This window comes from Mirounga angustirostris, unplaced genomic scaffold, assembly GCF_029215605.1.
Source record: "Mirounga angustirostris isolate CCGP_5_RB_7025 unplaced genomic scaffold, mMirAng1.0.hap1 SCAF_6, whole genome shotgun sequence".
Lineage (NCBI taxonomy): Eukaryota > Metazoa > Chordata > Mammalia > Carnivora > Phocidae > Mirounga > Mirounga angustirostris.
Window position 1 is genome coordinate 153,085,262 of NW_026991714.1, and position 12,537 is coordinate 153,097,798.

At 47.2% G+C, this 12,537-nt stretch overlaps 1 protein-coding gene across 1 annotated transcript in view; it reads right to left on the reverse strand.

Annotated features, from left to right (window-relative positions):
- Window positions 1-7,101, reverse strand: part of TCERG1L (transcription elongation regulator 1 like) — a 174,526-nt gene extending 167,425 nt beyond the window's left edge. Inside the window, exons 1-3 of the mRNA XM_064593550.1 lie at window positions 6,763-7,101; window positions 4,602-4,748; window positions 3,672-3,852 (exon numbers count right to left, since the gene is read on the reverse strand). Coding sequence (XP_064449620.1) covers window positions 3,672-3,852; window positions 4,602-4,748; window positions 6,763-7,101 — 667 coding nt within the window. The remainder of the gene's footprint in view (window positions 1-3,671; window positions 3,853-4,601; window positions 4,749-6,762) is intronic.
- Window positions 7,102-12,537: the final 5,436 nt, after the last annotated feature.

Sequence of the window (12,537 nt, forward strand, 5' to 3'; positions counted from 1 at the left end):
GCAGTCTTGCCTTGAATCAGTTTCCGAGGTCTGGGGATGAGTGAATCCTGGCTTATTTCTCAATTCAACCCATTCATACTGTAATTAGGGATAATTCCTTAAAAAGCCGCTAAATTATTCATTAGAGACTTAAGTTTCTAGTACAGCTGTAACTTTGCATATTTCTAAATGCTTGGATTTACTTTTCAATGAGAAAACACTCTGTCTTCTCTGCTCCACTTTGCTGAAGGAACCAGGGATCCTGAGCCAAGGAAGGATGGAAAATTCCACAACACTCTGCAAAGAGCTAGGGGCTTATGCACCACACGGTTCCAGTGGGATAATGGGGTTCATCTTGCAGAGCCTGGGTCACTTGCTGCCCCATCCCTGCCCCTCCCCATCTACTTCTGCAGTGTAGCCACACTCAACCGCTTGTGATGACCGGACACAACATTTCTCATGTGTTTGTGTCTTGGGACATTCTACTCCTTTGGTTTGGAATTCCATTCCCCTCTTCCTGCCCTGGTAAAGTTCTGCTAAGTCTTGGAGATGTGTTTCAGGTGGCATCACCCCCCAGGGGGGGAGGCTTTCCTGATGATCCCCTCCCAAGAATCTCCTCAAAGGTCTGCAGAGAGCATACAAGATCCATGTTGCATGATTTTATCTGCTGACTTGGCTGTTCCCCACTGGAGCATGACCTCCTTCCCAGCACCTTGCATGGCTGGCAGGGTGGTGGTCCAGTGAATGAAGGCAAGAATATGATATTAACAATTAGCTTCCATGAATAAAGGCAGCCAATGAGCTTTTTTCAGATCTACCTATGATGGCAGATCATCACTATTACTGCAACATAAATGCATCTAGTATGAAGTGAAATGAAGTTAAGTCCTTTATAATATTTACTAAATTTTGGATGACTTATCCAAATTCACAGCTGTTCTAATATTACATGAGACCCTGTTGCTATGCAGTCAGTTAACCAATAATATATTGGGTTGTGTGATATTAACATGAGGCTCAGAGGTCACCCACCCTGGCATCTCTACCTGTTTCAACCTCTAATTCGGTTGAACAAACAACATGCTTATTCAAACAAAGCTGCTATCTAGTGTCATGTCATTGGAACTCAAGGTGTATATTGACATCGCACTGCATACAAAACATTACTTCAAAAATGATTATTACACAAAATTACTATCTACCCAAAAAAGGAAGATGAGCTTCACCACTAGACCTATTTAAAATGAGAGGGTTTGACTCATTCTTCTGGTTCATTTGGAGTTCTAATGGTATTCCTTTGATTAACTGGGAACAGATCGATAAAACATATCTATGATATGAGGCCATTTACCTATGAATATAACAATATATAACAAGATTGATCAACTTAAAATATCAACTATATAACATATTTATACATGATACATTAATATAAGATATGCAATATGTTTTATATGTAAAATGTATAGCTATATAATAATTAAATATAATATCTAAATTTATTGATTTATAGTAGGATATAAAATTTAATAGAAATTTTTGAGAGAGAGAGAGAAAGCATGTATGGGTGAGTAGGTTGTGGAGGTGGGAGAGGGGCAGAGGGAAAGGGAGAATCTTACGCAATTTCCACACCCAGCGGGGAGCCTGACACAGGGCTTGATCTTATGACGCTGAGATCATGAGCTGAAATCAAGAGCATGCTCAAGCAACTGCACCGCCCAAGCACCCCTTAATAATTACTTTTAACAGTATTCTCAAAATTGACATGTAAAATGTTTCAGTGCATTTTTATTTTCTTGTTAACTATGGTGAACCTGCAATGATGTATCTGCTCTTTTAGCTGACCTGGAGCTGACCTCACCTCCTGCAATTACCACTTTAGGCCACTAGGCTCCAAAGATAGAACAAAATCCCCTCCCTGCTTCTCTGTTAAGCAGTTAGTAACATATAAACAACCCCCTAAATATGTTCTTTAGATACAGGATATTTAATGCATGATTTCCAGAATAATAATTCCTAAAAATTCTGAAATTTATCAAAAAATCAAAAATTTTTAGAGTTTGGAAATTTTAGAGTTTGGAAACTCCCATCTCAAACATGCATTTAACTGTTTACCTCTGGGGCAGACACATTTTTCCCCAAAAGATAAGTAAGAGTGTAAGTGTTATATTCTTATGGGTTATAAGTTCAAAAAAAAAAAAAAAACAGGGAAAAATAACAGCAGAGATTTTACAGATGGTAGACCAGGTCAGAATGATTATTCTATCATCAACCATGTTAGTAAGAAATATTGTTTTATTTTGTCCTTTAAAATAGAGTAGTCAAAAGTCAAAGGTAAAATGAGTATCAATATGCTTTGAATAAAGTATGAGCTGTTTGCCGCACAATAAACAATATCCATATGAGAGAAAAGGTATAAGTTGCCATAAGCTTCTTCAACTGGATATTTAGCACATTCACAGTATGGGTTTTCTAAGAAGAGGAGTGGGTATACTGAGAAATGTCTCTATGATACTCAAGGATGGTATACAAAGTCATGGAATCCTTACATAACATGTGCAATCTGATCATCTTTTATGGTCATTAAATTAAATGGGAAACAGGATCACCTTAGTGTAAAGTGTTTACAAATGTATGTATGATATGCATTCAGATTTTAATAACTCAGTAATGCACAATTACAAGGACAGAAGGCAAGTTTCAGTCAAGAATCATTAAAGCCTGTGAAAAATACAAATAGTTGAGTTGTTCTTCCTGATTTATTACTAAACAAGATCTATAGCAAATTGGAATACGTAAGATAGGCAAAGAGAAGAAAATAAATATATCTCCTAAAACCAGCACTGCATTATCCACAGGAACATGTCCTTATTACTAAATTTTAGAAACACACATTGATAAAAGCTTGGTAGGTAGGAAATTACAGGAAGATAATGTAATTCTGAAGTCATAAAATATTCCATAATGGAAGGCGTTGCAAGATAATCTTGGCATGGACAATGCTTGCTTTTATAATATGATCTATGTTAAGGTGATTTTAAAAATCAATTTAAAAATTCATAAGATGATTTTATTCTCCTGTTGCTATACAGGTTTATTATACAATCTTTCATCCAGAGATTATTTCATGGGAGTCTGTTCCAGGACAAATGTTCTTTTAGGCCACTAGGCTCCAAAGATAGAACAAAATCCATCTTCCAAACAGGATATTTTTATAGGCCCTTCCCAATATCACCCCAGCATGTGGGCAAAATTCACAAACATCTCACAAGTGCCCCTGTCCTGCAGACCAGGGAGCTTTGCTACGTGCCCCTCACCCTAAACAAGTAACATGTGGGCAATTAGTGCTCCTGTTAAGGGCTATCAGCAGAGATTTGGTCCAATTTTAAAAACTCAGCACTGAAAAATAGGATTCTATCAAAATCCCCTCAGCCATCGCTTCTCGGCCTTTTGGCTAAGATCAAGTGCAAAATCCCCTCAGCCATACTTTTCATCCTAAAAACAGATTCTACAGTCTAAAAACACAATGAATGAGCTACTCAACACTCAATTTCTTTATAAAAAGGAATCATGCTCATGAAAAAAATTATAACTTGAAATAATCATTTCATTAAAATGACAAGTACAGTTTTCATACCTAAAACTAACGTATAAAGCAAAAACAAAAAGTAGTATATATTTGGGGCACCAACCTGCTATTGGCTGAGGCGCTAACAGCACACTGGGAAGAGGCCTGGAGGCAGGAGCTGGTCTGGACAGAGACAGAGCGACTTGATTTGCCAACAGATGAGGCTTTTCATGCCCATGGAACAACACTGACTCCTCAGGATATATCCACATTGAGTCCAGAGCAAAGGAATTATTAAAAAATATCTGTCCAAAAATAAAGCAAGCATAACATTTAAGACAAGACACATGATAAAAGCTAAACACTGCTATAAAATAGTTCCATTTCTTACATTGATCAAATATTGGAGATTCTTTAAGTGGGGACTCTCTAGAAGTATCATTCTAAAACCTAAAGATCCATGGAGCTCTGACACCAATCACTTTCTAGATAAAGTCTCGTGGGCTGGTCTTCAACCATTGACTCGGTTAATTCAGCCTTGCAGCCAGTTTTGCAGATTGAAGAATCACCCCAGTGAGGTAAATAGTGTGTTGTAGAAAAGTCACCATATTACTTGCCTTTAGCTTTCAGGTAAACACAGTGTGGCCTTTAAATTTGAATCCAAAAGCTAAGAAAATCATCAGAAAGATGAACACTTAAAGCAATAACAGCAAGAAAAATCCGCTCATAAAACTTATACTTAAATTATATAATGTTTAAGACTAGATTTTGATCAATGCTTACAGATCTAAAAACTGAAAAAAATTTTAAGCTGAATTCTATTTCAGAGGTAGAAATTTTATATTGTTCCACAGAATCCAATTTTTTCAGTTAAAACAAAATGAACCCCCACCTCTGCTGGTGTTTCTGAACAGACTGATCTTATTCTGAAAAGGTTTCTCTCTAGACCTAGATATTGCAATTAGAAAACACACAATCTTTTCATTGTTATGCAACTACCCAACAAATTAATAATTAAAGGTCCATTTATCTAATTAAATGACCTGCATTTTACCTTACAATTAGGTATCCTTTTGTCTATCCAACTTTTCCCAATAGGAGGTGGAAGAGCAGATGGGCAGACGTGTGGGAAAATGGGTACCAACTCCACAGCGGAAGAGGGAGACAGTCCTATGGATGGAGAATGGCCACCGCACAGCCACTGAAGCCCAAGAAAAGATAAGGGAGGGCACATTAGCCTAAACAGATCAACTACTTTATACCACAAGATGCTGGGATAGCTGCTTTAAGAAAAGAATTTAAAAATGTATGTATTCGATTAGGAGAGAAATTCCTCCTTTCAACAGTGAAGAAAAACCATAAATATTCACAAATTTTAAAAATGTATAAAAGTTTTCATATTTGAATCATCACAAAGCATCACCAACATTGCATTCTTCGATACTGAGAAAGAATTTCTAAGCACAAAGCCATGAGAATATGGTAAGAAATGGGTTTCTGCCCTGAGATAATGAGAAACCACAATGGAAAGATGAAATGCTGGGTATTCCTTTTATAATTCTGGAATTCTTTTCACAAGCAAGCAGGGAGTTATATTTTATGATAATCCTTTCAATGCAACATTTTGTATTAATTACACTTATCATTTAAAAACCAACACAACTAATATTTTCAAAATAAAATTAGCTCAGGGGTTAGGATTCAAAGTTTCCCAAGGTTCACAAATGCAAATACATTCCAAGGCAAAGAAAATGTAAGTGAGCTTATCACACAACTGAAGATCCCAATGCACAGAATAAAATAGCAAACATTGAAAGGGGGCAGACAGTTTAGGAAACAGTCTCCCTAATTCAACTAACTGAGTCTTTAGGAGACAGTCTCCCTAATTCATCAGTGGAGAACTAATAAGATCATTGTTCAATGGTGTGGAACACTTTGATATCTATTTGTTTTAAAATCATAGAAGCATCTTTGATTTTCCTGTTAATATGAAAATATTCTTCTGGTTCTAAATATTGTTATTTAACAGAAAATATGTAGCACAAAAATATTTAAGAGATAAGGTTTTTTGGATTTTTCTTTTTAAATTTACACACACACATACACACACACACAAATGCAGTGTTCTCTACGGAAAAAAATTGTAGTTCCTTGACATTATATACCTCTAGTGGTAGGACTCTGATATAACAACCCTTTCAAAACATCAAAAAAGCTACCAACATTTATTCAATAAAACCCATATGGACTGCATCACACATCAAAATGTGATATTTAGTACCGCATATGTGATGTATCATTAAGTCTAAAGACCAATTTAGGAGGAGTTTAATAACATCTTTTAGAAAAGCTCACAAGATAATATTGGAATTAAATTAATTAAATGATGTATTCTAACACACCGCTCATTTGAATATGCTAATGAGGACAATCTTTGGAATAAAATACATGTTATTCCCTGATTTAAATACATCTGCATAGTTAGGTAGCAAACAATGGATCTTGCCGAAATCAGCCTGCCACCTGCTCTGTTGCACCATTAATCAAAGGTACAGTCACTTTTTCTTTTTAATTCCACGTTTTAAACCCCAAACTCTTCCAGCGTGCAATATGGCATTAGCTAATTTGGTGGACTCAGGCTGACCTAGGGTGGGAGGGGAAATCACCGGCAATATTTCTCAATAATAAAGGCAGGATTTCCTTGCCGGCTTCCATTGGTTTGAATTCTCCTAAGCATTGTCCTGAGTCTATTCTCAAAAAAAAAGCCCAGATCAGAATCAGAAATAGCTATTGATTCCCAGCTTGCTTTTCAAGTCTGGCAGAGACTGTAAAAGTATTAACTTCTCTGCGAGAAGTCGGCCACGGCAAGCTGGGCTCCGGCGGCCGCTCCTTCAGCACCGCGCTCTGGACAGCGACCCCGGCCCCAGCCCGGCGAAAGTTGTGGCCCGCGCGGTCCCAACTCTGCGGCGCCGGGCCGAGGGACCGCGAAGACGTGCCGCGAAAACTGCCGACAGGCAGAACGCGACGTCGAAGCACGAACTTTGGGGCCGATGCATGGCTGCCGGGCTGCGCCCTGAAGGCATGGGGAGCCTTCCGCGGGGCCGGCGGGGCGCGAGCCGCAGGGCCAGGGCCGCCCCGGGGCCAGCTGAGGGCCGCGCCCAGGGCGCGGGGGGCGCAGCCGGCGACCCCCGATGCGGGGGCCGGGGACACGTTACCTGCCCGTGGAGCAAGGGGTAGTGGTGCACGGCGGCGTGGTCTGGCGCAGAGGGCAGTGGCAGCAGCGGAAGCAGGGGCTCGCCGGGGGCTGGCCAGCCAGGCAGCCCCGGGAGCAGCGGGCCGGCGGGGGGCTGCGCCGAGGCGAGCAGCACGGGCGGGGCCGCGACCCCGGCGCCCGGCCGGAGCAGCCCGGCCGAGCCAGGAGCCATCCAAACCCAGGGCGGCGGCGGCGGCGGCGGCGGCGGGTCCGCATTCATCGGCCAGAGGAGAGGATGCCGCCGCCGGGGCTGCTGCTGCAGCTGCCGCCGCCGCCGCTGGAGCCTGGCGCCCGCCAGCATCCTGCATCCCCGCGCGGGCGGCGGCGGCGGGGGCGGCGGGGGCGGCGGGCGCCCGAGGTGCGGGCCGGCGGCGGCGCGGGCTCCGGAGCCAACTCACTTGGTTCCGCGGCGCGGCCGCTCGCTCCGCCCCTGCCCCGCGCGGGGAGCCCCTCCTCCCGCCCGCCGCCCGCCCCTCCGAGCGCGGCCGCCCGCGCCGCCGCCGCCCCCCGCACCGGGCCAGGCCGGGCCCGCGCGCCCCCCGACTCCCGGCGGCGGCAGTCCGCGCCACACAACCCCCTCCGGGGGCCGCCGGGCGCCCGCGGCTGCCCCTGGACCCCGCGGCGGGCGGGCCGGGGGCGCGGGCGCGCGCCCCGGGATCCCGAGGATTGCTCCCCCGGCTCCGGCGCGGCGCGGGAGGCCGCCGGCTAGCGCGGACGGTGCGCACGGAGGGGCCGCGAGCTCGGCGGGACCCGGGAGCGGGATGCAAGCGCGGCGGCGAGCGGAGGCCCAGGCGGCGGCGCCGGAGCCGGGCACGTCCTGCCGCCGGGCGGGGCTGGGGCGCGGGCTGGCACTGCGCCGGCCGCCCTCTGCCTGGCTTAAGCAGGGCCGAGGTCTCAGGGCCCTGAGGGGATACTGGCTGCAGACCTGACGCCAGGCGGGCATCCGTCGCCCCTGGGCGCGGGTCGATTTCTCTGTTGGGAAAACCTGCCCAACACTTCCCGAGCCGCCAGCATGTCCTCTGTCCCGGCGGCCCCTACCCCACGCCCCACTCGCTCCGTTGCAAAGCAGCAGAGGTCGCCTCTGGGCCTTTGCACAGGATGGCCCCATGATCGGACTGTGAGCTGCTCCTAGACTCTTCCGGGCGCAGGACTGTGCTCCTCCTTTACCCTCCGCAAGCGGCTTCTGCTGTGCACCCTGAGCTGCCTGGGACTGAGGACGGACACCTCCTCCTAGGACCCTCGCTCAGCCCAGGGCACAGCCCACTCCTGCAGAGTGAGCAGGTACAGCGCCGGTCACAGGCAGTCACCGCCAGGCGGCGCATCCCAGCCGCTCAGGCCCACCTCCTGCCGCAGACCCAGGTCCCTTGGAGCGCCATCAGCTTCACCTCCGTGTGATCCTGGCCTGCAAGAGCAGCTCCGAGACCTAGCCCAGCCCTGGGCAATCCGTGTGCCAATAAACTGCTTAGGTCGCTGAGCTGGAGAAGCCCACCAGCAGTTAGCAGGGTCCGTGCTTCTTTGCAGCATTTGATGAAGGGGCTTCTTGCTACGAAAGTAGAAAGAGGGTGCGGAATTAGGGTGCACGCATTCAAAAGCAGGTATGGGAAGCTTCCCCTGACCTGGAGGGACAGTATGCACCCACCCACCTACACCCATAGACACAGCTGGGACTCCCCAAAGGTGTTTTCTCATCACCTCTGAACTGGTCTGCTGACCACCCCCCTGAGATCAGCTAGCGCACCAGGGTGCTTTCAATTTGCTTCTAGCCTTGTGTGCTCATTCTAATTTGCTTAATTTCCTCCTGGCCTGGCATGATTTCTTGTAGATCTGGGCATATGCTAATTTACATAGCTGGCATCCCCATACTTTCCTCCATGCAAACCAGTTTTCAATTAGCAAGTTTAGCTTTCTCTTTGATGCAAAAGTACTGGCAAGATTTTTTTTCTCACCTAAAATCAGAAAGCTCTGCAGATTAGAGGCTGTTACTATTCAGCTTAAGCCCTTAATTCAAGTGCATATATTTGTATGTGCATGCACAGGGGATACCAGTGTCGATCTTGATGGTCACAGCCAGACTGGGGTTTGGGGGCAGGCATCTTCAGCAGGCTAATGTGGACCTCTTAAAGGGTCCTGTTTGAATCGGAGATTTTGCCCCTCCTTCATCACTTGGAGGCTGGAGACCGGCGACCGTTGGTGGCAGCCCGGTTTGCATGCTGCCTTTGGTGTACACAGATGGCCACGTGCACTGACCCTGAGCTCCTGCGGAGGCAGGGTTAGCCATCATCTGCTTCATCAGGCACCTGGGGAGGAGTCTCACCCCAATCGTACACAGCACTGTCCTTGGAGTGGTTCTTCTAAAGTCAGCGTTTGTCACCTGGTGAAATTCATTCCCTCCCTGGGCATTCCAGTGTCCCGAGTGCACAGTGCCTTGGGCAACTGCTCCGCTCTGAGTGAGAGCTGGAAAATCACAAGTAACTGTTCACTCAAATAACCTCAAAGTAGCCCAAACTCCTTTGCCATTTCCTGCCATGAGCTTCACCGTATTCATTTATTATAGTGCTTTTAATTTTTTTCATGTACCGTGCTAAATTCTAGGGACATGGCCTAGGATAACACAGATGCAGTAATTTCCACTAATAAATTAATAGATAGGATGGGGGACGCAGGAGATGGGCTCATCTCTTACTTCTGGTTCTTGATTCAATCAGATTCATCTCCAGGTTCGCCCCACACTCCCCACTCAACCGGTAGACACCCTAATCCCAGTGGGGATTTAAAGGACTCTCTTAAATCAGGAAGCCCTGTTCTCCTTGAGGACACCCATCTGAGAGGGGAGGCTCTGGGCCAGGTAGACCAGCACCACTGGTGTGCAAGTCTACTTACTAGCAACGCCCCCCAGCAGGTCTACCCTGGGCAGTGCACATGGCTAGCACCCCACAAATCAGGCCCTTTTTCTCGGTGAGAGGTTTTCTTTATAAAGGGTTTTATACACAATTAGGGTCAAGTTCTTCTAACCAATAAAAACAGCCTTAAGTTTGTGTTATTCAGGGGGAAAACCAGCAGAAATTTCCGGCTAAGATGAGACAGACAAACAAGAGGAGATTCACACCATGAAAAAAACGTGAATTATTGACGTATGCTAATGAGTTCTGAATTGTTTATTACCATTCAGGAAAAAATAATGTTGGGTGTTGGGGAGAGATCAATGAAATAAGATTTTGCAGACTGTAAAAGGTTTTTTTTTTTATTCCAAGTTATTTTACTCTGTTTTTCTAAGTAAAAACTAATAGAATCAAAAAAAAAAAAAAAAGAGAGAGACAGATGAAAATAGTCCCTTCCAGGCCAGCAGAGTTAAAATACACACCCCGCCAGGGGAACAGGAAGGAGGTGGCGCCCTGGGGATGTCACCTCGGCAGCGCCCCTCCCACCCACCCCACTGCCAGAACATCCTCCCCAAACAGGCGTGGATGCCACCTAGTCCTTCCCTCCTGAACACTCACCAACTGTGGCAGGATGAGGCCCCGGACGGAGGCCAGGAAAGCTGCCGTCACAGGGGGAGCCTGGCGGCTCCTGGAGGAGCGAATGCAGCGTGGTGCCTGACTCAGTGTGGGGTCAGAAGGAGAGGCTGCAGGAGTGGCTCCCCAGGCTCTGGTGAACTTGGGAGTCTCTGCAGCCGAGCCCCCCACTGGAGGTGAGGACTTCGGGGGTGATGACCAGCCACGAGGACAGGGTGGTCCCAAGCACCATGACTCTGAAGTCTCCGTGGGACACCCAGAAAGATACGCTCTGTCTGTCTCAGGTGGACACTCAGCCAGGAGTTTGGGAGCAGGGTTGTGGAAGGGGTGCAGAACTGGGATTGAGGGTGAGACTGTCTACAGTCCCTGGGGTCGGGGATGGGCGTGGGGTGACCCCAGGGGAGCACAGAGTGGGGAGGAAGAGGCCACTCATGGGGTCGCGTGTTGGGGAATGAAGGTCCCTAAAAAACACAGAGAAGTAAACCAAGGCAGGCGGTGGCCCCAAGGCATCGTGGACGGGCAGGAATGTGCATGCTTGATAAAGGGTACTGTTACCAGTTTTACTATAAATGCGTCGCGCTAGAATATCTGGAAAACAGGAAAACATAATGAATCAAACCCACTCAGAGAAAAAGAATGTGAACTTCCATGTCCTCCCTTCCATAACATTTTGTCCTACTCATCTCTCTCTCTCTCTCTATATATATAATGTGATCATGTATCTTGCATGAATATCACATAGAGCGCATCCTATAATGTTGCATTTTTTAAGATTTTATTTTTCTATTTATTTGTGAGAGTGTGCATGTGTGAGAGAGAGCACGTGCACAGGCCAAGAGGGAGGGGCAGAGGGAGAGGGAGAAGCAGACTCCCCACTGAGCAAGGAGCCCAGGACCCCGAGATCGTGACCTGAGCCAAAGGCAGACGCTTCACCAACTGAGCCACCCAGGTGCCCTTATAATATTGCATTTTATATTAGACTGTATCTTACAACAAAAGTTTTAATTCAGCTTATGCTATATATAACTTTAAATCTTATTTTTCACTCAACTTCATAGCATGAGCATTTCTCCACATTATAAAAAATTCTTAGAGGAGCCTACTTGTCAACAGCAGAGCCGATCCCTCACTGAAGATGTTTAGGAGTTAAGGTACCTGTGCCCTAATGAGAATTCAGTAGCCGATTGTGGAACAGCAGGGGCATCCCCCTCGACCTGTCACTCATTTTGTAGTTATAAAAATCTACTCACTTATCCATCCATCCATCCATCTAGTCATTCATCTGTGACATGTGTAAAATGTCCCAAATAATGGAGTGTGTAGAGGCATGAGGAACAGGAGGAGACCGTTGGGAAGCCAGAGCCCTGGGTGGTTGCTGGAGGCTTGCTCCCTGGATTCTCAGGACAAGGTGAGAACCAGGCTACTCTCCCGATGACCCACACCGATCCTGGGTCATGACACACATGCACCTGCTGGGTCGGTCAACTCAGTCAAGAGGCTGGGGATGGCAGGACCCAGTGCTCCTCGGGAGACACTAGCAAGTGCCCAGTGAACAGAAGACCCAGGCTGGACGGCCCATTCCTGAGCCCCCATTGGACTCGAAGATCTCCACCCAACCGGCAGGATCACAGCCAAGGCTTTGAAGGTCATGTGCAAGCAGAGGGAAGGGGGCTGGCACCCAGCTCCACGCCAGATTAGTCTACCCAGAGGGGCAACTTCCTGAGATCACACCAAGGCAGGCTGGGGTTGGGCTCTGGAGAATGACAGGGAGAGGCATTTCTGAGGGACAGAACCACGTGATTCTACAGAGCAGTAGGTCCTGGTCAGGCGGTGAAGGTGCTCTTACACGCTGCGGTCTGCAGAGCTAAGATGGGAGCAGGGGCTGACCGTGCTTTCTGAGTGTGTGCCCCCCTCATGCCCTCTTTCTGCTCTTTAGACAAGGATGACCTGAGAAGGCAGGGCAGTCAGAGACCGCGGGACTGGCGGGGCACTCCCAGGATGGGCTCCTGGCAGTGTTGAGGGTCTCTCCTGCCAACCCCCCGGAACTGCCGGCCCCTTCCTGTGCCCTCTGCCGCCCCACAGCCCCAGCTGCTGCCAGAGGGGATGGAGGTCTTCAATCTTGGACTATGATTTACCAGGCACTTAAGATGAGGAGGGAGGGGAAGACACACAGGACGACGCATTCTCACAAGCTGTACGATTTATCTGCCTTATTCTTGGCACAC